The 25543-nt window shown below is 41.2% G+C and overlaps 2 protein-coding genes across 8 annotated transcripts in view; one reads left to right on the top strand and one right to left on the bottom strand.

Moving 5' to 3' along the window:
* Positions 1-249: 249 nt before the first annotated feature.
* Positions 250-25543, top strand: part of rnf34b (ring finger protein 34b) — a 28262-nt gene continuing 2968 nt past the window's right edge. The window contains exons 1-8 of one of the 6 annotated variants that reach the window (XM_082538246.1): positions 250-436; positions 9274-9492; positions 11461-11979; positions 15625-15687; positions 15810-16011; positions 16103-16126; positions 16322-16363; positions 17920-22170. In XM_082538246.1, coding sequence (XP_082394372.1) covers positions 431-436; positions 9274-9492; positions 11461-11979; positions 15625-15687; positions 15810-16011; positions 16103-16126; positions 16322-16363; positions 17920-18104 — 1260 coding nt within the window. In that variant the 5' untranslated portion in view covers positions 250-430 and the 3' untranslated portion in view covers positions 18105-22170. Of the gene's footprint in view, positions 437-927; positions 1202-6296; positions 6416-9273; positions 9493-9526; positions 9619-11460; positions 11980-15624; positions 15688-15809; positions 16012-16102; positions 16127-16321; positions 16364-17919; positions 22171-25543 lie in introns of those variants that run through there. The other 5 variants (XM_082538247.1, XM_082538245.1, XM_082538248.1 and 2 more) reach the window with 5 other exon arrangements.
* Positions 22487-25543, bottom strand: part of kdm2bb (lysine (K)-specific demethylase 2Bb) — a 30032-nt gene continuing 26975 nt past the window's right edge. For both annotated transcript variants that reach the window (XM_082538240.1, XM_082538241.1), the window contains exon 21: positions 22487-24474. In XM_082538240.1, the coding sequence (XP_082394366.1) occupies positions 24293-24474 (182 nt within the window). In that variant the 3' untranslated portion in view covers positions 22487-24292. The remainder of the gene's footprint in view (positions 24475-25543) is intronic.

Raw genomic sequence — 25543 nt, 5'->3', positions numbered from 1 at the left:
TACGACCCCTTCAAGCTGATGTGTTATATTTTGCGATTTCAAGGAGTTTTCATTGTGAAAGGCACCAAATTTGTGTGAGAGCTGTTAAAGCTGACCACCTTATTATAATGCTTATTGCTGCTAAGTCACCAGAATAAACCAACGCTGAGGAGAGAAAAAATAGCGTGATTCGTCTGGCACGCTCAGATGCGTCCTTACGCACAGGCGTGAACGCCTACTCCGGTGATGTGTCGGGGCGGATTGGCTGCTAAAGATACCAGAGTCCGTGTGCTCTTTGTGATTGGCTGTGGCTGTCTTGGCCATTACGTTATGCTTACTCCATACACACTGGTAGCCGGAGAGAGGGAAGACGTAATGGTTTGATTCCGTGTGCACTTGCAATGGTCGTCGTTCTGACATTACTCGGCAAATTCCTCAGACGAGAGGTGCAATGAAGGTATGTGCCTGTTTCTGCAGCTCGTTTGTGATTTGGATTGTTAACGAGGCTCATGCGGTGCCGTGATGTGCAGGGGGTGCTGCATCGAGAAGCAGGGAATATCCCCATCCTAATGCCAGTTAATTTCATTTGTGTGCAGTTGTATCAACAGGCTTGAACGCTGCAGACACTCTTTAATTTTTTAACTTGCCATCACATTTCATTACTCGCCGCTGTCATTCCAGCGCCTGACAGTCTGGGGTTTGCATTATTTTCCTGTCGAGGGTGCAAGCCTGGAAACGCTTTCCCCACGTCTCCAGCCGTCCTGATAAACACTGGGTACAGTGTGTAGCCTTTTAATGAGCCTGCTTTGACCCCAGAGTGCTAGTTCAGTGGCCAGAGCGACATCCATTCATCGTCAGGCTTTAATCCGCTCTAACGAGATAGAGACACTGCGGCCGGTGAGTGAGAGAGCGTGGGGATGTTCGGGAGACGTCTCGGGATACCGAGAGGGTCACCTCTCAGGTCCAAGCTGTGTCAGGCTGTGCAGGAGTCTTCTTCCTCTCAGTGTGCGCTTGTGTATATGCGTGTGTTTGTTTGTGTGCGCCTGTGCTGTAGCAGCTACAGGCTGCAGCATAGGAAGGAAAGGTGATGAAGCTGTCTGGCAGCTTAGGACAGATAATGATGAAGACTACAACGATGATGTCATTGGTCCTCTGGTGGTGGCAGGTTTCTGGTGGCAGTCGGTGTGAAAGGTGAAGTGAAACAGCAGCAGCATCAAGGAACGTGAGTGTACACAGTACGAAAACTGTGCTGCTGTCGGTGGCAGTTGACACTTAGTCATCTGTTACAGTTAAAGCTGACTGGATGATTTTTTTTAAAAGCTCATCGCATGCATCAGTGATTACCTTAAAAGGGAAATGTCCCCCTTTTTATAAATAAAGCCTCTCTTAATTCCAGAGGTGCAAAATAACCAAATACATAGCTTTTTAACTCCTCACTAAAGCACTGCTTTGGATTGGCGTGTCTCTTTTTTTCTGTGAAATCCTTTTCCTACGATTCATAGTGAAATGATATGTTCTTTGTGCCAGGTCAGGCTGTTTCTTTAGTCACCCCGAAGTGGCCCAACACACAGCAAACTTATGGAAGCATCATCAGCACTGAAATGCTGCAGGGATTTCAGCAGATGGAACATTTTCTGAAACATGCCACTGAAACATTTAAACAGAAGGGCGTTTTAGCTTCTTGCGTGGTTTGTGTGTATGGTCACATTTTCTCACTTTGCAGCATTTCTTGTAAATGTTGAACATGTGTTGGCCCATCACCCCGTCGTCTGTTTTCCTGCACGTTTTAGGCTGCAGTGTGTTGAGGAGGGTTTTTTTTTTATTTTTAATATTATTTAGGTTTTGCCTGCCAAATTTTTACAGTCAAGTCTCTAAAGATTGCTGGATTGTTATAATATTTGATGTTTATTTGTGTTATGTAGGTTTTCTTTTACTAATCCCCCTTTTTTCTTGTTTTGGAGCTATGCTGCTCTTCTGTTTAGCTTTGGATTCATCAGTGTTATTGTAGCTTCTCATTTGGCTCTTAGTGGGTAAAAAGGGAAATATTTTTTCTATAGTTGCAATTAGTGGTGATGCACCCATCTTGAACTTGTGAGCCAATTCTGATGCTTAAAATAACCATTTGGCTGATTACCAAAGAAGTTGTTTGTTTTTGCAGTTTTCCTCCTGTGTGCTAAGAAAACAAGGGAATAAAACTCCCATCATATCACTATATTCAAACATTAAACAGGCGCAAAATTTATGTGGCACAGCAGAAAAGACATTTTGGCCAGAGTCATCAGTAAATGTCATCCCATTTGCTGGCAGGTTGATGGCAGCGAACAGGGACGATATTGATGTTTGGCTGATATATCGGTGCATTTGTAGCTCTTAATGGTTGCTTTTAACTAACTTGATTTTATGTGCAAGGCCCGTCCTCATAAAATAGAAGCTTTTTTGGAGAATAAGTGAGCTGGGGTTCAGGTTGAAATCACAGAGGACGTGATTTTTGACTGAAAGGCTGTTCTGATAAATTTTTTTTTTTTTTGCTTGCAGATTCAACTAAGACCTTTTTTTCTTTTTTAATGCCTCCCTTCCTCCCCCCCTCCTGTTTATCACAATATTGTGGCAGATAAGAAAACAGACGGCTTAACTCTGTGAAGTTAATTTTCCCGAGGCACATCATCACTCGCTGTGTCCCGGGAAAGCAAAATGGATGTGACGTTTTATTGACTAATCTGGTTTAAATTGAAAAGCAGCTTTTCTGCCCCTGTGGACGGGACGGCGCTGGGTTGTGTAAGCATGCATCTCAAAACGGGAAAGACTGCTGTACAGTCTGTGCTGCCAGTGCCATTTTATTCAGAGTTAAACCTCTGACTTAAGTGGTTGGCTTTTTCTTTTTTTTCTTTATTTTGCATTTAAAAATTCTCGTTTTCACGGCCATCTCGAAGCCCATACTGGGCATGGTGGGAGTAAATAGTCACAAATCCCCGCTTCCAGTGTATCACACTTTGTTCCAAATGGGACTAAACTGACTGAAGCTATAAAGAATCAAAGGGGTGCACGAGATTCCTGGTGATATTTCATGACAGTTTTTATATTGCAGGACTGCAGGACTCGGCATCTGTTTCCAGGGCTAAATCCAGCCAAGTCGTCCTTTGCCTTCAGAGTAGACTTTGTCAATTTCACATTTTGCACGCACAAATCCAACTTTGCCTGTAGCAGTTTGATTTGCACATGCATATTTCTCCAGACTTTGACATCTGCATCCTCCAGCAGACATCACTGACTGTATTTGTGTCATAATTTAAATGGAAAAATATCACATTTAGCTCCATCATCTTCAGACAAATGTCTAAAGGCGTTAAATCAATTAGTTGTTGTTTTTTTCTGAAACCATTATCTCCGGTATAAACAGGCAGCCAGCTGAATTCACTTTTCACAGTGTGAGTGACATTTGCAGTTGATACAAGAGGGGGGGAAACTGAGAGAGATTCAGGAGAGAGAAAGGAAATGAAAAGGCGGGAGAGAGGTGGTGGATGGTGGAAGATTAGCGTTGAAGGCCCCTTCAATAAAATGTATGACAGTGCACAGTTTTCTCTCAAAAGTCCTCATAATAGACTCTGGTTGGTCCACATGTGCGTGCAGACTTGCAGAAGTCAGCCCCAGGTGTCATTTGTATCATTTAGACAGATGTAGCCAGAGAACTTTGGGTTTTGTTTTTTTTGTTTAGATTTCACTCCTTTAACAGAAGAATAATATCCACTTTTACAGATTTCCCTCTGTTTATCAAAGCCTTATGCTTACATTACCACAAACATCATTCAGAGGTTCACATTGAGTACTGCTACAAGAAGCCAAGACCCAGCCGATGACTTAATTCAACAATGCAACGTGCGTCAGTGCTTTCCGAGTCCTGCAAACACTTAAAATACATCTTAAGTTTTGCAGTTGTGTTTCTTGCAAGGGGGAAAAGGTAAAGGAAGAGGGATGGGGACGTGACATCAACAAAGGTCACCATCGATAATCAAATTATGCTATCGGGGCACTGCAATGCATCAGTAAAGCACTCCCATTTAAAGTATTTAAAGTTTATTTTCCTTCTACGCTGAATTCCATTCTTATTATTCAATTCCTACATTTCCCATAGTGCAACTTGAGTAATTTTATTAGAACCCCATCCTCGTGTTGTTTTTGTAGCTGGCTTGATACATGTTAGTCTATATTCAAAATGTCAGTTATAAGGACAGAAAATAAAAGTAAAAGCAGTGTCAGAGCTCCAAGTAAAACAAAGTCATTTATGTTAATTATATAGTCCAATTCATGTGCACTTATGTAATTTCAGCTCTGCGTGAGAGTCTCTGCTGCCGCTTTGCTGCTCTCCTGTCCTCTCTGTTTCACTGTGGGGTCAGCGTGTTTGCTTACTATTACATATCCACGTCCAGAGAAAGAGATGATCTTTTGTTTGAGAGACTGTTTCTTCATTTGATGTTTAGTAGTTCAGAAAGTCATGCACAAACGCTATCAAAAGTCACCCAGTACAGTTTGAAGCAAGGTTAAAATCGTCTGTCTCAGTATGTGACTCATTTCTCCAGTTTGCGTCAGTCTGTCAGTGACCCATTTAAGCCTCATCTAGGTTCTCATCCCGGTTACACTTGTGGATGCTTGGGCAGTTTTTAAGTTTTTATCTTCTAGGCTCATTTTATGAGGTCGGCTAGCTGTTTGGCCACACAAGGCTCTCCCCTGTGGGTTTTTCTATTTAAATCCATGCCTCTGTTAGATTTTGCTACTTTCACACTTTAAGCTTGTGTGTAGGGGCTAGTCAGTGTGATGGCTGAACCCCAGCAGCAGTGTGTGAAATGTGACAGGTGACAGGAATGATAAAAATGCACAGTACAGTATCCCCAGAGGTATCATTCAAGTTAAGACTGTTGAGTGAAGATAAAACGCACAAAAAAAAAACCTATAAATCGCTGCCCTACATGTGATGTTTGCACTTGTCACTTGTTTATTCAGGACTCCCTGCCTACAGAGCTCGCAGTGTGCTAATTGAAGTGACACGGGGAACTCGTGCTGCTGGCTTAAAGCCAAATAAGACTGTTTTCATGGCCAGGCTGCAGTGGCTCCTCATCCTGGAGAATGCAGTAAAATTCCTTTTAGTGGCTTCATTCCCTTATGAGAGAGGTTTTATCTAACCGGAGACTTCTTAGCAGCTAACCACGGGGTCAAGTTTGTGCCACAGGCGAGTAATACAAGATTTAGTGTAACTCTACATAAATATATCTGGATAAAGTGAGCAGCTTGTGGAGGAATGTACCAAGGATAAGCAGCAATCTATAAAAAACAAATAAAACCTATATAATAAAATTAAAAATGTACTTTTATTATATAGCGTTTTTTTTTTTATATATATGTTTATAGATATTTATTTCATTAATATAACATAATATACTGGTGGATTGGTAGCCAGGTAGCTACCAATCCACCGATAATGCGTGGTTGTATGGTTTGTTTAAGTATTGAGAAGGAGACAGTGAGTGAGGCATCTGGGGTCATCCTCTACAACAAATTTGACAATCAGAAAAGTTCAAAATCTCTTGTTTATTTTTATTTTACTTTTTTACATTTTTCTACGATATGTAATTCATCCAGTCACCTGACAGCAACTCGGCAGGTTTTGACATGGTCAGGAGGACCTGCTGGAGTTCAAACTGAGCATCAGGATGAGGAAAAAACACGATTAAAGTGACTGGACGTGGCGTGGTTGTTGGTTCCAGAGTATTGTAGAAACTGCTGATATACAGGGATTTTTCCACACAACTACCTCTCAGGTTTACAGATAAAACTGGTGTGATAAAAGAGAAAATATCCAGTGAGGAAAAAAAACCCAAATAACCTCTTGTTACAATCAAGGTCCACAGAAGACCATCTCTGGACGCACAACAAGTGAAGCGTTGAAGCAGATGGGGTACAGCAGCAGATGACCACGCCGGGTGCCACTGCTGTTAGCTAAGAAAAGGAAAATTGGAGATAATTCGGCATAAACAACTGCGAGCTATGCATTCAAGGATTCGGGCTGGTCCTGGTGTAATGATTAGGGGTGCAACGATACTCGTATCGATATTGAACCGTTCGATACAGTGCTTTCGGTTCGGTACGCATATGTATCGAACAATACAACATTTGCAATTTATTTTATCAACTTTCCTTCTGACGATGCTGTCTGTGTGGAGCGCTCAGTGAATCTGCGTTCGACTACTCAGCCTAGGCTGCACTGTCAAGCGCAGATCCACTGAGCGCTCAACACAGACAGCATCATCAGAAGGACGAGCGCAGGGCAAGCTAGCAGACAGAAGTTAAGCTCTCCTTGCAACATGGCAAATTGAACCTCCCCCACCCTCATTCAGATGTGGCGTTTGGAATTATTTTGGTTTTCATGTGACGTATGACTCTGAAGGTAAGCGCGTCATGGACTAAAGTAAAACAGTATGTTGGATGTGCCACGCAATGCTCAATTACATGGGTGGGAACTAGTGTGTTAGCGAGCAGTTAGCTCGTTAACGTGTTAGCCGTCTAGCCCCAAGCAGGGGTAGCTCGTTAACGGAGATTTGCCGCTGACAGCACTAGTGGGAACACAACGAATATGACTGCACATTTACGCCGACATCATCCTAGTGCAAAGACAAGTGGAAGCAGACAAAAACAACAAGCATGCATGCTACAAACTTTACCCGAGTCATTTAGACAGCCGTTAGCACATGATTCTCCTTATGGGGACCTGATATGTTTAATATTGTGGCGAGCTCAGACAAGGAGGAGATGGAGGTGTCGTTTGGTCTTGCTTACCGTGAGCTAGCCAGGGAGCACAGCCGTTTATTGACATCTGCAGAAGAACACTGCCGCTAGCTAACTCCTCAGCGCGGCAACCGCACAGCAACAACAACACACAGAGCGCCCTCTGACCCCGGAAGGACACACCGTTGCAGCGAGAAGGCGTCACCCGTCACTATGGCAACATAAACAAAACATAACTGTACAAACAGAACCCCGAACAGCCCTGACCCGCTACAATATGCTGCTGAGAATATAGCCCAGAAGAAGCGTATAGTATAGCTTTTATTTTGGAAAGAGCCATTTCTCTGTAATAAACTCTCTTTTCCAAAGATGAGTGATTCCTCAATCAGATATATTTATTTTTTTAATTACTTTTGTTTCAGCAATATTAAATTTAAAAACTGTACTTTTGAGTTAAAATATATATTTATAATTTTAATAAATGACAAATTAAAAAGGCATGAACATTTTTTTTTGTATCGAAAAAATATCGAACCGTGACACCAAAGTATCGAACCGAACCGTGAATTTTGTGTATCGTTGCACCCCTAGTAATGATGTACTCAAATGGCCTTCCACAGTCATAAGATCTCAATCCAATAGAGCACCTTGGGGATGTGGTGGAACCGAGATTCACATCATGGATGTGCAGCAGCTGCATGATGCTAACATATCATGTCAATAAGGACCATATGGAGCAGAATCTCTGAGGAGCACAGCTCCCTGGAATCTATACCCATGCGGCAATGGGAGGGGGGTGTTTGTATCACTGTAAAAGGAAAACTTCCAGCGTTTTGGAAAGACGAAATGATCTCTTCAAAATATCACCTCGGGCCGAGAGTAATGGAGGAAGACATTTTCCTCCATACTTCATTTTACAGGCTAAACAATTTATCGGTTAACTGAAAAATAATGAACCAGTTGATGCCATGTGAATTAAGTAGTAGCCTCAAAAAATATGAATTGAAATCGGGCAAAATTGTTATTCATTAATTTAATGACAGACAAACAGAAATGCAGGCAGGGAGACAGAAAGATTAATGGTGCCCACCGGAAACAGTCATTCATTCAATTAATGAGATTAGTTAATGATTTGAACTGTGGAGCCGGTGGAAGTGGACTTTTCCCCTCCGTGTCCCGAGTCCACATTTAGTGTGTCTTTTCTAAGATTACATAACGCCATCCTTAAGCAGATGGGTGAAGTCAGATCACAGGGTGTTTGTGACAAGTCGGAGCAGAGGGCCGTCTTAAGAAAAGATGTGGCAGGATCCCGTGAATTCCTTTGTTTTTCCTTTGGAGCCATGAACCAAAGAGGGCTTACATTATGCTCATGTCAGCTATTGATTCAGCAGGCTGGGGAACAACAGAAGACATATTCTCTCCTCGCTGTCCTCCCCCCTCCTTCCTCCCCGCATCAGTATGCTCCAAGGAGCCGTAGCTCCCATCGCACCATCTTTGCTCCCCGTCTCTGGGCCATTTTTGAGATCTGCAGACGCATCCAATTTATTCTTTCTGCGTGGGGCATTTTGCTTTAATTTTACATATACCAACTTAAGTCTGGAAGCTACCTCGGGACGTTTAGAGTATGTATTTACATCCACCTCTTCCCATTTGAGCTACACAAGAATAGCCGTTGGCTTGGACTCTTTTAACGTGGCTCAAAATAAATTAAATTTATAAATTTAAGCCACAGCGCTGTTGGTAAAAATGTCATTAATATATTTTTGAGACGTCTTCTTTCACCACTGTACACTCCTCCTCTCATCTCTCAATAATGTGCTTCTCTCTCTTTCCGGTCATTGATCTCCCCTGAGCACAGTATTACTCAAGTGTCGTACTGTAGTTTGATATTTTATATGGGTCTTTATGCAATATTGTACTTTATCTTTATTTGTTTCATAACTTTGTAGGTTATAATTAACAGTACAGTAATTATAATTAGTAAAGAAATTATGGCGTTATGATGTATTAAGATAAGATCATACTTAATTAATCTTCACAAGCTACCCAGAGGTGTAGTTTTAAAGTAATTAAAGTTGGCTCTACCTTTATCTGCCCCAATGTTAATGATGTTTCTACAACATAGGTTCTATTTTTCAGTCATTTGAAAGTAAGTTAAAAGACCTAAGTGCTGTTCTGCTCTTCCCTAGCTCCATATTTCTGTTTCTATCGGGGGTTTGATTGATTTACAGTTCAAAACAATCCTTATTCACCCTACTGACCTAAGTGCAGCCCCTCATCCAATCCCCAAAACTAACCGTTTTAGCTCCTCTTGTCTTTCATGCGACTCTGCCAACAGAAGGGCACAAACAAAAATGTTTTTATTATTACATCTGCCTGAAAAAGAATTTAAAATGTCATCCTCAAATGTCATTAATTTCATCGATGATAATACTTAAGTACTGCATAAACTTCTGTACTAGATGTCTCTAAAAGTCATATCTAAGTCATGTGGGTGTATTTCTGTCTGTGTTGTTATAGGCAGGAGCATCGTCCATGTGGGCGTCATGCTGCGGGCTGTTGAACGAGGTGATGGGCACGGGCACGGTGCGGGCCCAGCAGCCGGGGTTTGGAGCAGGCGCGGGGCCCTTTCGCTTCGCCCCCAGTGCTGGGTACTCCACCTACCCCCCCACCAGCTCAGGGAGCGCCGGGCAGCTGTGCAAGGCCTGCGGACTGGCCTTCTCGGTCTTCAGACGCAAGGTAAACACGGATGTCAGCGAGTGACATGTGACAAAGCAGTAAGTGGAGCCTATCCCAGCTGTCGTAGGGCGAGAGAGTCACATCATGCCAGTGCTATATAAAAATGAACTCGCAGAGACTGCAAAGGTGCGAAGTAATCCCTCACACTCAACATTTTACACACCTTTTTTCAGCCTTGTAATCATTCTGTGCGGTTGTGAGCAGCGACTTTTCCTTCCTTGTGCATTCAGGAAAACGCACCCTAAAGTTCGGAGTCATCTTTTTTCTTTTCTTTTTTTTCTTTTAAATCTTGCAAAAAATTTAGAAGTTTCTCAACCTTAAAATCCTATTTATTATATTTTAATATAAACCTAATAACTTATAAGATTTATACATACAATATTATATTCAATCCATAATAAATGATGTAATTCTTTACTATTTTCAAAGGGCCTATGTTGCTCTTCTTAATCAGCACAATCATTAATTTGAGATACCTTTTAATTTAAGGAGCAAGGCCAAATTTTCACTCTTCTGTTCTCATTTTCATTTTCTCCTCAGTTCTCATGGCTCTCATTAGTACATGGAGATCTGCCCAGCTCTGAGGTGCCCCCACCAGTCCTCACCGAGGCCTTCCCCAAACCACAGTCGTAGGCATAGATCCATCTTTGTTACAGCAGCCGTTCTCTTACAAGAAACATTGTCAATCTAATTAGTCCCTGTTAGTGAAGAGTAATATTATTCAGACTGGTCTTTGATACTTGTATATATCTATCCCATTTTGGTGCAAGTCAAGAACATTGTTTTGCGCTATTGACAGAAATCCTTTAAAGAAAAGCTCAAGCTGTGCATGATGAGGCAGTTGTATTATTTTCCTACTTTTAAACTTTTCATAATGTGAATATTAGCCTCCACGTAAGCGTAGCCATTGAGAACTCACGGGCTTGTCTCTTTTTGACGTCTCGAAACTCTAAAACTTCAGATTTTTGAACATTTCATAGTATTTATTCCTCTAATGTATATTTATTCGCTGGTTTCTGCAGCAAACGCGCTGTTTTAGAGTAAAACTATTTTTAAGAGGACTCTGCTAAACATCTTATGTGGTTGTGTTAGAATGTGCGCCGTACCTTTCCAGGGTGTCTGCACAGCTCAACATGTTAGCATGGCAGAGTTTTATCTGCCTGGCAGTCAGACGGACTGATTAAAACTCTTCCTCTTTCCACGCAGCTTCACAGATGCCGGGTTGACTTCCATTTCACTGTCAGTGTGGTATTTTTATGGTATCTTTATAAAAAGAAGGGGGGAAAAAACCTGCTGGGGGATTAACAACAACTGATTGAAGCAAAGTATCTGTTACGGTGCAAATGTGCTTCTTGTGAACCAAGAGCACATTTGTGCACAAGCGATAAGAAAATGTTTACAGCCGTGGCCGACCCGCTTTCCTGCCCATTTGAAGTGTCAATCTACTCAGAGGCTCTGTATCAGGAGACAGTGTTAAGCCTGTTAAATGTCAAACATCACCAGGAGCTACAGATGGTTTACGTCTCTTTTCTGGACTCTCTTTCCTAGAAATGACTGGGCACTGTTTCAGATGGGACTCTGTGTTCGTGGTTATTAAGGTTTCTCTTTGTCAGGGCGATTCAGGCAGAGCCAGGCGACTCCTGCATGCAGTATTTAAATAAGTGGCTATATGGGGACATGGCTGCACTCAGTACTGATTAAAAGGAATGTCTGTCAAAAGCTAAACTTTGCCCATTTTTCAGAGGTCTGATCTGATTAGATTTCTTTCAGAAGGTGTTTCCCTTATTTATTTATTTATTTTTAAAGTGGCATAAATGGTGAAGAGTTTATAAGTTAACAGGCCAAACATCATCACCCTTATGTTGCTGAAAAAGAACAACTTCAAGAACAAGTTTGTTTGCGTCAGTCAGAAGAGAAAGAATAACTGATCACATCACATCTGTCTTTCAATCTCTCCTCCCCCTGCAGCACATCTGCTGTGACTGTAAGAAGAGCTTCTGCGCTCTGTGCTCGGTGCTGCAGGAGAACCTGCGCTGCTGCACGACCTGCCACCTCCTGCGCGGCACGGCCTTCCAGCGGCCTCGGCTCATGCAGCTCAGGGTGAAGGACCTGCGCCAGTACCTGCTGCTGCGCAACATACCGACCGACACATGCAGGGAGAAGGAGGACCTGGTGGACCTGGTGCTCTGTCACCAGGGCGCGAGACAGGGCGCGAGGCAGACCCCGAGACCGGTGATGGAGGAGGATGAGGAGGATGAAGAGGAGGAGGAGGAGGAGGATACACATGAGGAGGAGGAGGAGGAGGAGGAGGAAGATGAAGAGGAGGAAGATGAAGGGGGAGATGACACAGACAGCCTGCACTCGCTCCCGCACTCACGTGCCGCCTCGCCCCCTTCCGCAACGCGCTCCACCTCTGAACAGTCGGTCCTGTCCGCCTCTCAGGGAGACGTGCTCAGCCCAAGTGACAGCTCAGGGACCACCAGCCAGGTCTGTGCTCACAAACACACCGCTTTCATTCAGAGTGTGTCAGCATCCTAACAACGAGCATCCTGGCAGCCGCACGTGCACAAGCATCATTCCCTGATTTACATCCGCCATACTTCCTTCACATCTGTCCTCATTCTGTCCGAGATAATTAATTTCAGAGGTGAAATCAACATATTAAGTTTCAGAGTGGCTGTTTTAACTTCTTCTCTTTTTAACTCGCTAACAAACAAGCACTCTCGTGTGCATAGAGGGCTTAGATGTCTGTTTCATTTGATTTCATGCTTTACTCTTTCCTTTGTGCTGCTTTCTGTGTTTTGTTTTGTTTTCTGGTCTTGTTGCTTTGTTATGAATGAAAAATCGACTCCATTGAAGGGAAAAAAGGTTAACTCTCCTCCGTGGTACTGGTGCAGTGTTCAGCAAAATATCCATGTGACAGCTGAAAACAGCTGTGTTAGCTATGTGGGCTAACTCTGTGTGTAAGTGCAAAACCCTCAGACCAGCCAGCGAGGCAGATTAAGCCCTTTGCCTTTTTTTAGTACTGTTACATGTACTGAGCCTGTTATGTAACAGGAGCACAGGTTGAGAACTCCCCACAGCGTCACAGCTGCAACCAAACAGCAGAAACACCACTGTACACTCCTCCTCTCATCTCTTCATGGGATGGGCACTGTGCAAATTTTAGTTTGTGGCACTTTAAATTTCTTACCACCAAATTTTGACACAAATACTACAAAGACAGTCAGACAAGAAAGCAAAAGTCATCTAAGACATTTGTGCTAACTTCATGAATTATTGAGAAAACAATCTGTCAAAAAATTTGGACGGTCCAACTAGATCACTCCAAACGGCACTCTTAGACTAGACATATGTAGGATATGGGGCTTTTTGGGGGGTGAGATCTGAACTAATCTAACGTATGTACCAGATATATTTGTGCCGTGGTCTTCCTAAAATATACCTCATCATTAAAATTAACTGAGAATTAACAGGCATCATTGCCAGTAAAAGTGTGGTGGCAGACGAAACTTCCACGTATAGTTACAAAAGCTCAGTGAATTAACATAAAGACACAGTCACGTTTTAGGTACATCTGATTTTTGCTGTTTGAATATCAGCAAATCGCATGACAGCAAATCAGTGCATTTAGGCCTTTAGACAAGGTCGGCAGCTCAAGTTCAAACAGAGCATCAGAATGGCGAGCTGAGCATGTCAGAAACTGCTCGGATTTTCCTGCACAATCATTTCTACGGTTTATGGAGAATTGTCTGAAATAAAGAAAATATCCAAGAATCTGCAAACCTCTGGGCAAGAAGATGCCAGAGGTCAGAGTAGAATAGCCTGATACGAAGGCAAATGCAAGTCAAGTAACCACTAGTTAAAACAAAGGTATGCAGAAGAGCATCTCTGAGCATGCAACACATCAAAACTTGAAGCAGATGGGCTACAGTGGAGTCTCTATTTCTGCTCCAGCAGAAGGACCGATGAGTGACAAAGATGCCCGGTGCTGGAGTTGGCACCATTTCAGCAGGACAAGCCACACAGATCCTGCATGTTGCAGATATATATGTTATATGTTGAGATCTGTGGGGTTGTGAAATAATTCCTGATAATGTCCCTAGTGTGGTGTCTGCTTTTGTTTGTTTTGTTTTCTTTTTTTAAATGACAGTGTCCACTTTGCTCAGGGCTCTGCTTTGTGATTGATTAGTGGTTAACATCACTTGTCGTCTATTAGCTTTAGCTTCTGAAACTACACATTGCAGTGAAATACCTTTTTGGGTGATGCAGTTTTTTGTGTGATAATGCAAAGCCACTGCATGAACTGAGTAAGATTTTCATGCTCACTTAGATATTCAAACTCTCGAGTTGATACCACTTCAACCATTTTCACAAAAAAAAGGACCGTACACATCGTTGCTTTTGATGAATAACCCATTTTCTCTGAGGCGATGTTTGGGGGATATTGGTGTCACTTTTCAGACTGGAGCTGGAAAATAGACTGAATATCAAAGAAAGGGGGGGAAATTGGATCAGTTGCTTTGAGATTTAACATTTCAGTGCACAGGATGATTGACAGGATTGTTTTATCACAATATAATGTCAAAACTAGAAGCCTCTTTGTTTGACAAGATGCCGTAATTTCTCTTTTAAATTACCTTGACATTTGTAGCTCTCTGGCATGAGATACGACGATATCGGCATCCGTCCAGGAGGTTATGGCCCTTGAAAATGTCTGGACATTTTTTGCTAACATTTGGTATCAAATCTATGAATCAGTAAGCATGTGATGGAACCTGACACATTTCAAGGAAATCCTTCTGTGCAGAGCCAAAATAAAAACTATCTAGCCCGTGTATGTTTTGTTGTACACAAAAGCCTTCTGAACATTTTGTTTCTGCTTGTGCTTCTGCAGCCTTGCTGGTTAATTCAAGTGCTTTCTAGTACTTCTATGTCGTTTTGATGGTTGAATAAAATCTAACATCATTCATGTGTTCCACTGAGGTTCGGCTCTCTGTGAGAGTCGAGACTGCAGCTCATGTTTGTGTCTCTGAGGAGTGCCGTCTGAGCAAAAGCACGATGTCTGCACAAAGCGTTAGGCACCTAGCAGCGCTCCTGATGGATTCATTATTAACACGTCTTTATTCAAGAAAGACAATGGTCTGCGGGAATGTGCTGAAGCAGAGAGAGGGAGTTTAGTTTTTATGGTCTAGAAGGAGAGGCGCTGAACTCAGTGGTATCAATTAGAGCTTATTTCAGTGCCTCACGAGTTCGTTTTGTCACACAGATAAAAGAACAAAGAGGGCAATATCAGCAGTGATAGCACAGCTACACAAAACAGAGCCTAAACTCTTCTGTAGCTCCTTTCGTTCTGTTCATTCGTTGGCTTTCTGAGCAGTTAAAGTCACAGATAGCGGTAAAGTAATTTCTTTTATCGTGGCAATGATGAAACCTTGTCACACAGAGCAGGAACAATTTATTTTATTATGCTTTCCATAAAGGTTCCACATTTGTTACTTTGACCAAAAGAGGTCTAAGCCATCAGGTAAAATGGCAAAGTATGTAATGTTTATCTCTGCAGTGTCTTTTTTTTAACTGCAATAACCGAGTGGTTCTTGTATAGAACTTTTTATTGTGATGTAACATTTTATGCATTCATTCAATAGTGTTGTAGCACATGTATTCTGAAAGAATAGGTTGTTCTAACAAAAAGTCGTGTAAATAACTTCAATTCAGTTTTATTTATGTAGCACCAACACAACAGTCGAACTCAAGGCGCTTTATATTGTAAGGTAAAGACCGTACAACAATACTGAGAGAACTCCAGTAATCAGATGGCCCCTTTGAACTAGCTTTTGGCAACAGTGGGAAGGAAAAACTCGCTTATAACAAGAAGAAACCTCCAGTAGAACCAGGCTCAGGGAGGAGCATGAATGTGCATTATATACCTGAGATTTTTAAAGTATTTTTACACAGGGAAAAGAACTAATATGGGATGTGCATTAGATCTTATGAGTTAAACTACGAACTACGAAAATCAGTCATTGTCACACCTGAGAAGTCTTTGGTATTTATCTTAACAAGTTCAAAATCATTGTGACAGTTGGATCTGACTTAAGTTAACCTGACTGTTTGTCTCCACTCACACAGGAGCATGATGATACTCCAACAGCATCCCTCTTGAACCTGGAGCCCACGGAAAGTCTCATAGAGGTGTGAGACCCGCTTTTGTGCACATCTACAGCGTCGAACTGTCCGTATCTTTAAAGTCAAAGGAAATGCTATCCTGTTGCTCTGTAAGTGATTACGGCTCTGCTGCTGTGTGTGGATTGCAGGTCAGTCCGGCGACACAAAGGAGGATCAGAGCCTCGCTGTCGGATCTCGACAACGAAGAGGCGATAGAAAACCTGTCCGTCCGCCAGCTGAAAGAGATTCTCGCCAGGAACTTTGTCAATTACTCTGGCTGCTGCGAGAAGTGGGAGCTGCTGGAGCGAGTGCATCGACTCTACAGAGAAAACGAGCAGAACAGGAAGTCAAGTGAGAGCTTTGAATTTTCATTGTTTCTTACAAATTTCACTATTTTTATTTTTTGCTTGATGAACACTTTTTTTTTCTCCTTGTGCTTTAGTGGAAAATGTCAACATAACTGCAGGTAACTTACATTTAATTATGTCTATTCATCTGTGATTACAACATTGCATTTATGCCGCTGATGTGCTGTAATTATGTGAGGAAGCATTTAATGCAAAACAACCTGCTTATTTGCTGCTTCACTTTTTATATTAATGAGCAAGTTCACGTCCCCCAAACTAATCTTCTTTGTTACTGCCCCTTCTTAACTATATAGTGGTTGCATATCCTCCACCTCTCTGCAACAGTGGAGTTGGAGGTAAGATGTGTTTCTAAAAAAAAAAAAGCCACATCACACACTATTTCCATCTCCTCCATGATCGCCATTGTACTGATACTGCATTTGCAACTCATCTGCTAGACCAGTTAAGGCATGCTGCAGCTGCTTTTACTCACCCCGTCCTTTACCATCTTCCTCTTTGTTGTGATCTTGCAAGGGTGCTTTTTATTAAGTCATTATTTCCTGCCTGGTTCGGTGTGTCTGCATTCTGTCACTCGTGCTTCTTCTCCTGTGTACATCATCTCTGTTTATTCTGAAGGACAGCCTCTCATGCCGTCGTTAATGCCCTCTTTAAGGGCTTTTACCTCTTGATGAGCCGTCATGGTGCTTCAGTGGCAGCATGTCTTCAGGTGTAATTGCATTGTCAAGCGTCCTCGTTGACATGAAGGGCTTGCGGATCACATTAGCTCCTCTTATTAGTCAGCTGTGCACAGGCAGCAGACAGGCTGCAGCTGCATTGGTCTTTTCCTGTCACGCTAGATGTGAGCAGCAGGACCCAGATTTAGGCCAGTCAGCTGATCAGTCAGAAATCATTTAAGTGTTAGTAAAACCAGAGCACTGATACAATTTGCCGCTGTGATTTTAAATGGTTTTGATGGGAGAGGCTGTCTGCCTACCATCAGCATGTGTTGATCATTATGCATGGCTCTGTTCACAAGCTGTCACAGGATGGCTCAGCAGTTTCCTTTTGTTAGTATCGATATTTTATCTCCATCTCAAATAAATAAAACCCCTTATTTTGCCCTGCACATGGAAACATTTAGCACAGACAGGTTTATGTTGCTCTATTTGGCACTAACACACACATTTCAAAATAGAGCCTAGACTAAAACCAGAGCACAGACCTCTTGACATGTCTGCTAGTTCAGTTAACCATACAGAAGGCCATATTGTTTGCAATATACAGGGCTCCAAAAGGAACCAACACCACAAAGACAGTCAAGCAAGCCTCGTTGGCATCGACATGTCAATCAAAGTTGCCGTACCCCTAATAATGCCTGTCTTTAATCCTTAATCAGATTTAAATGAGATGGCAGCATCTTGTGGCATTTTAGAGCTTCACCCGTTTTTAGTACCTCTGTACTGGCTTCACTGTTTCAGTCCAAGAGGAAGGACCACATGCTTTTAAGTTTTTTAGTTTAGTTTTTTTGTTCTTTGTGTTTTTTTACTTTGGCATGGAAAGTGCAGGGATTTAGATTAGTCCGAGAACTAACTTGTCACCAAATAAAATGAATGGTAATATTTTTAATCGCTGGAGATGGAGAGCTTCCACCTCACAAGAAGTGTAGATATAAATATCTGCAATAAAGCTTCAAAGTACTTTATCATTTTAAATAACATCTCAAACCCACAGGGAGTGTAGGGCTGTAGTTTACTGGGCCGAACATTGGTGATGGTGTTTGTGCTTATTATTCTGTCTTGCATCTGCACCTCAACGCTGATCTCCATACACTCTTATGAGCCCACAGCAAAGAAGGATTTCTTATTGAAAATATTTATTTTACATATATATATATATATATTCCCATCCACAGATGGCGTCAAAGCTCAGCTGGCGGCTGATGAAAACCTGTGTCGCATCTGCATGGATGCCATCATTGACTGTGTGTTACTGGAATGTGGTCACATGGTAACTTGCACCAAATGCGGAAAGAGGATGAGCGAGTGCCCCATCTGCAGGCAGTATGTTGTGCGGGCCGTGCATGTCTTCAAGTCTTAAAACTCAGTGTGAGCGTGGGTGAGTGGGTGAATGTCGGCGCGGCTCTCAGGCGTGGCCCGAGCCCTGAATTTATCACTGAGAATGAACTGCTGTGCATGACGTCTCACAGGGCCTAATGCTGCAGCAGGCGTGAGCAACTTCTCGGTCTTGAAAACCAGACTGTTGTATCTGGCCTACCACGGTTTGCCCCCCTGCCCTCCTTACTAACTTATGTTCCAGTCCCCCTTTCTGTACCCTGGTGGACCGGCATCGGCTACATCGGGACTTTCATTTTCTCTGTCTTTGGTCGTAAAACACACAGCAGAAGCCCCTGCCATCACGTTGTACTCGCCAGTGTCTGTATAGATTCGACCCACAAGAGAGGAGTGGGCAGGAGGTGGTCCTGCGGGTACTTGAAGTGGACCGCCTTGTTATTTGTGGGGAAGAGAAGCAGTTAAAATATAAGATCCCAGGGTTTGAGTCAGTATGGTTTACACAGTCATGCCACATGGCATTGTGTCATTCTCCTTCAGTGTTGTTTTGTTTGTTTCTTTGTTTCTTTTTAGGATGTGCAATATCAGAAAAAAGTAAAAAATAAAAAAGAAGTGTTCTTAGAAAATATTTATTATGCACCAGGTCGTCTCACACAGGAGCATGTAGGGTGCCAAAAAAAATCATGCCTTGAGTTGATATTTGGTTAAGTTTCACAGTATATGCATCACATAACCAGCAAGCTTGGTGTGATACCTTATTCTTATTTTTCCATTTACTCAAATGAACTTTGGGGAAACAGAGTGTGTACACGTGAGCCGGTTAACACTTACTGTGTGAAGGATCGTTTCTCCGTTGTCTCATCCAAGACTCCTGCAGTTTGCCGGTTGGTTAAGTCACAGTGTACATTCCTGCTAGATCTACTGTGCGAATGTTTATTAAGACAACGACAACAAAATGAACTCAAGGCCCACTTTCAAGCTTGTTGTAGAGCTTTTTGCTGCATTTTACAGTCTCTGTAATGTGATCGTTCATTGATTTGCCATTGACATGTTCCTTGATGTCGCATGACTTAAGGTGGGAGATCATGTGAAAGGCCTCCTTCTTCTCCTGTGTACATTTTATTTCCCCACGTCCTTTCTCCTACTGGTCCATTTCTCCTCACAGTCATCGTTAAATGTACCTTAGGAGCTAAACTGATTTATAAATCTCACACGTCCACCAGTGATTATAGACAGGATGCACGTGAGACAGTTTTATTCCATCATCTCACAGTAACTCTAACACAGTGGAATATAATTTTACTGCAAAATTGTGTAGCAGTTGTTACCAACTACGTTTCCTGATACAAAAAAGCAGAAGAGATAACATATCACTTATCCATGAAGGACTTAGAAGATGATTAAATCAACAACTGTAACACAGCTATAAATGCACAACTAAGTTAATCAGTTTAAGTCTTCTTGCATTTTACCAGCTTCTAAGGGAATTTTTCTGTGGACAGTAGAACCAGTCGGGCTGACAAATGATCCTGCTGTGCAGCCTATCATAAATAAGTGATGTTGCCTAATAGGTCTGACACAATGGAAGCAAGAGTTTCTCATTTGGCAGCTTCTGTACTCAAATCTCTCTCCCATCTTTGCCGGGAGGAGCTGAGAGGTGAGGACGACACAGGAGCGAATGAAGTGAGCAGCTTCATTTAATGAAAACAAACCCATGACATGCTGCTGGACGTCCCAGTAGGAGGTACTAAGTGGACCTTGAGTTTAGCCCCTATATTTATCTACATTTTAAAGTTGGTTTAGTCTTCTATAGCTTTCACCAAGCAATACCGTTTCATTTCCAAATTGATCACGTGTTTGTGTCATCCTTTTTAATGTCAGATCGTAGGAAGGCAACAGGTGCTACTCTTTTTTTTTTTTTTTTTTTTTTTTGAGTGAAACTTCCTCACGCAGACGTTTTGCCACGTCGTTTCCAAATATCCATCACACAGTAAGAGGCAGCCTGATTTACTTTAACCTGTTATGCAAATAAAACATTTTGTTCTTGTCACGAGATCCAGTTAACTCGGATGTCACTGAAGTATCTGTGTGTACAGTATGCCTGTGGTAAATAAAATAACTGCAATTTAATCGCTGTTAAGTAAATTGCATAGATAGCTTTTATTGTTGTTTACTGATACTTTATTAAATGTATATTTTTCCATTTACCTTGGAGTTGACAGGATTAAAAATTCTAATCATTACAAAGGTTTAAAAAAAGGAGAATTTACTGTTTTTCAGAATGTATTTCTGCTAGTTATGGTCACATGAGTTTGATCATGTCTCTCACTATTAAAGTTGCATCATAGTCTTGCTTTCTACAACCTTTCTGTTGTCTTCTGCTTCCAATTCACTCGCACCGTGCGATGTAGCAGTCGCTGTTACTCTGTCAGTTTGTTGTTGCTGCTGTCTCTCAAAGATGTCACTCACGGGCAGCTAAGGTATTATCAGAGTGAGAGCACATCATAAGCACTCGTAATCCTGGATCTTTATATTTTTGACTGTTCAACCTTTTTATTTTGGTAATCAAGATATTAAAAAAAGAATTTATTAGATTCAATAAAATGCAGTACTACAAACCAGAATGTAAAACCCTGCTTTTCATTTTATAAAACTGTGATATTCTCACTGATTGATATACTGTTTAAAAGTCTTGAGCCAATCCATGACTGATAGTGTTTTTCTATCCAAGTATGCTTTTACTGCAATGGCGGTGTGTTTGGGATCATTACAATACAAAAAAATTAAGGTAATCAGACACTTTCCAGACAGCATTGCAGCTATAGTGTCAATGGTTTGGGAATCATCCTGTTGAAGTAAAAATACATTTGTATGCCTGTCAAACTGTGTTATATTGGATTTTTTTTTTTTCCAAGAAATGGGAACAAATGATGGATAAAAGAAACTTTTCTGTGAAAATGGTTACAGAGTAGGACTGGACTCAAAATTACTGAAAAAGTAAAATTGTATTTTACAGCACCTTTTAAGAAAAAGATAAGTCCCTCACAAAAAAGGAAATCGTTACCTAAATGCAAATCTAGAAAGTTTTTAATTGCTGGTCCATGTCCATGAAGAGCTGTAAAAGTCAGAACCAGAATCTTGAAATGGACTCTCAATTTAATGGGGAGCCACTGCAGTTGGATCAGCAACAAACTAGGCATAAATCTCTCAGGGGCTCAAAAAGGGGCTTAATGATGAAAAAATTAAGTTGGACAAGGCTAGGCACTTATTCAGGATATGCAGCTTAGAAACATCTTGGGGCTTAAAAGAGATATACAAGGGAATATATAGCAAATGCCCTCAAAGGTGCTCAAAATGTGCTGAAGAGGGAGCAGATATAATAGAAATATTAAAGGTCCTAGTACAGAACCTTGTGGCACACCATAGCTAAAGGAAGAAGACAAGGACCTGAAGCAGGAAAGCTTCGTTCAGACAGATGATGCGAACCACTCCAGAGCAGATCCAGATATACTCACCCAACATTTTAGCCTATAAAACAAAATGTGGTGGTGAGCAGTATCAAAAGTGGAGATCAGGTCCAATATTAGTAGACCAGAACAGTCTCCAGCCTCAGTCGGCATCAAAATCTCACTGGACACTAAGAAATGCAGTTTCAGTAGAATGAGCTCTAGAAAACCAGATTGAAATTTGCCATGTAAACTGTATTTGTCCAAGTAAGCTGCTTAGCCACAGCCTTTTCTAAAATCTTAGCAATAAATGACATTTTAAAATTGGTCTCTAATTGCTAAGAAGAGAAGGGTCAAGCTTGTTTTTTGTTTTGTAAATGGATGGATGATAGTGTACTTAAAATTAGCAGGGACTTGACCAGAGAACAGCGAGGTGCTGATTATAGTGAGCACAGAGGGGCCAATAGAGTTAAAGACTTTTTTGAAAAAGCAGACAATTTCCAAAATCAAACTTTGAAAGACCTCCAGAAACCCAGGAGAAATATTGTTCAAGACCACTTTTAAAATTCTCAATAAAGTCTGGCTCGTTACAAGTAAAATATAAAGAAATGAGGGGTGGCTCAAGAGTTTTGCACAGTACTGTATAGGAGCCAGCGTGTATTAAACACAGAGGTAAATCTAACATGACCAGCTTTCCAGTATAAGATACAAACCTGTTACTGATTAAACCCAAAGGACGAAACTCACACACTCATCAGTATTTAAAATGAATTTAATATCTCAAAGGTCGACTCTGAAGAGGCTTTGCGTGTACATTATGTACAGATAAATAGATCTGAAGTAATGTACTAAAATATTTCATGGAGACACGGCCTTTTAATAAAAACATAAAATTTTAAATGTAAACCCATCCACTGAACTGTATGGACTGGAGTGCTATTCAAAAATTACGCAAAAGACTTCATTTTAGAAAAATCTGGAGTTTCAAAGAGGAAAACGAAATTCTATTAATCACTAAACTCATGAGTCAGTCAAAACTTCCAACGACTTCTGAATGTCTTAATACAATTATAAAGAGTATAGGTGCACAGTAAGAACATTGCTTATGAATTTGAAACTTTATCACTGAATGACAGGTCACAATGTACTTACATCAGAAGATCAACTCAAAATATCATAAAAAAATAAAAAATAAACCAGTGTTAATGTGTTTTTTGTTTTCAGTGAACTTTCTGGCTAACAAAGAAAAAAAGCCTTTTTTAACTTTTATATTTTACAGAAATCTTTCATACAACCCTCTGCTGACCTTTTCACTTTTCTCCTACACTGGATACAGTGTATTTGGTCTCATGCTGAGTTTCTGGTGAAGGCCTCACATTTTGAGATTGGAATGGCTTCACTGTTATTGGTTTCACTTGTTTTCTCAATGTTGTTGTCAATTTCCTTGGAACATGACACTTTAGGCATATAAAGCCCAAAATAAGAGCGATTTACAAAGTAGAGACACTCAGCTGCATTTTTCATTTGTATGTCTGATCCTCTTTTCTAAATTTAAACCTTATGGGCTTTACAGATTCTTTACTCCTTGCATGATTCAGCACAGTCTCTTCTTTATGGTAACGTGGAGTTCAGCGGGAGTAAACATGGTTATATCGTTTAACTGTTACTAACTCTACTGACAGTGGTGTAAACATGTCTGCATGCAGAGCTAAAACGCTTCCTTCCACAAAGCACCGGGAATACTAAAGAGTAATGGAGATGTTTTTATCTTATAATAGCCCAGTTACCTACAAGCTGTTAGTAAAATTAGCAGAACGTTTTAGTGTTTAAAAAATATGCTTTATACACTGTACACTGTATAGTGTATGTAAGAATGCATTCATGTATTCGTATTGACCACATCAGTGCAAATAACTAGATATTTCATCCAAACGGACATGGAAAACAAAATATACAGTACCTTTATCTAAAAGGAAGCAGAACTCTGGCATATACAATAATAAAATATAAAAACACCCACACAAACAAAAACTACCATCCTACAAGTCTGGCAACAAATCGTTAGACCTTTGTCTCTCGACAATAAAAAGCTTAACAGTAATGCCAACTAATAATCGCTTTCAGTGCTGTGATACTGTACAGTGGTGCATTTAATAAAAGCTACTTTTAGCCACTCCCTTATTGGAAAGGGGTCACCACAGCGGGTAGCTCCGCGTGTTTTAATTTGGCTGTTGTTTTTCTTTTTTTATGTCCGAATGCCCTTCCTGACGCAGTCCTCAAAGGGATTCGTGTCTCCTCCCCGGATACTGGGGGTTCCTTCGCTTATTAGGCGAATTTGAAAACCACTACAGCATGGAGCCACTACAGTGGTCCATTTAATACTGCACATAAATGTATGAAACACTTTCTGATACAAAAATATTCTTCTATAATGCAATAAACTTTGCATTGAAACAAAAAATAGTCTATAAACACCAAAAAGATAACCAGGATACAATACATAAAACAATCAATATAAAGAATAAATAACGTATAAACAGGTGTGACAACAAAAACTTATATATATATATACATATATATATATATATCTCCATTACAGGACCATTTTTACATTCTTGCTTAGCAGCGCAAACTCCCTTTATATCAGTTTTACAGGAGTCCTTCACGCTCTTTCACACACAAGTAAGCAGTCTTCTGCTGCCTCCATGTGGACGGCACTTTTACTACTTGTGAAAAAAAATAAAAAATCACACCAGAGTTGTCCGTGTGCCTAACTGATCTTCTGCAGCAGTTTATCCTCAATGAGTTCAAACTGCACACTGACGGACATTTCGGCGATGAACTGGTCACATCCTTCCTTGGTCACCTGTTTGCAGTATCGCAGGTCGATATGGCAAATGCTTCCACAGCGCTTGAAATAGGTCAGCGACTGGTCTGTGACCCTGTTACAGACTGCAGGGAGAAATTGGGTTGGGAAAAAAATTAAATGGTGTATAACAGGTCACCTGCGCTGAAACAGACTCTGCACACGCATGGATTAATCAGCCTTTTGGGACAGGAGCTCAAACGGTCTCAGTATGGTGAGGTTTCTAAAATGGCCCTTTGATTTACCGCGTTTACCATTTGATAATATTCTTGGAGGAAAAGTATTGAGTTATTTTTATCAGTTCTGCACAGGCCACTGAACAAGATTTCCTCTCCAAAATTACAGTACTGTGCAAAAGTCTTGACTCACCCCTCATTTCTTTATGCTTTGGATCCAAGGAGCCAGATTTTCTAGGAATTTCTTCATGCGATCTTAAGCAATAGGCTTTGTGAAGGCAATTTTTCTTACACACTGGCTGCTTTTCACTATTTTTCAGTCCAGTCCTTGTACCTGACATTTTCAGAGTAATGTTTTTGTTTGTCTGTTTGTTTGTTAAGCCAAAGCCACTTAAGACTGACCTATGAATCATTTAAGAACCAAAAAGGTACCTAAATCTAGGGATAAACCAGTGTTGTATCAACACATAACAGAAAGCTTAGCAAAAAAGAAATTTAAAAAACATTACTAGTAGCCAGTCAGCTCTGCCTGGTGCGCAATGCAAAACTAAACAAGCACAGGACCAAAGAAGAAGTGGCAGGGCTACAAAAATCTATCTACAACAGATAAACAGTATCTGAAAGCTGGGTCCTGAAGAACTAGAAAAACATCCAAAGACTGAACACAGGACCTGAGACATGCACCTGGCCCCTCAGTTGATCCATCTACTGTTCACTGAAGCCTACTTTGCGGTCTACAAACATCAAGTCAGAATCAGTCTCAGTGGATGGCTGGCTGTCAAGACGCCACTCTTAAGGATTTGAAATCATCAATTATCATCATCGTTCGTTTGTATGGAGATACAACAGTGAGTGTCTACAGCCATCTGGTATTGTGGATCTTGTCAAAATTAATGGAATTATGAACGCAGGAAAGTACCGTCAGATTTTCATTCACCATGTAATACCATCTGGAAAGCATCTGATTGGCAGCGGCTTC

This window comes from Aulonocara stuartgranti (genome assembly GCF_965226115.1).
Source record: "Aulonocara stuartgranti genome assembly, chromosome: 7".
Classification (NCBI taxonomy): domain Eukaryota; kingdom Metazoa; phylum Chordata; class Actinopteri; order Cichliformes; family Cichlidae; genus Aulonocara; species Aulonocara stuartgranti.
The sequence above is the reverse complement of the archived record's forward strand: the minus strand, read 5'-3'. Positions and strand labels throughout refer to the sequence as shown.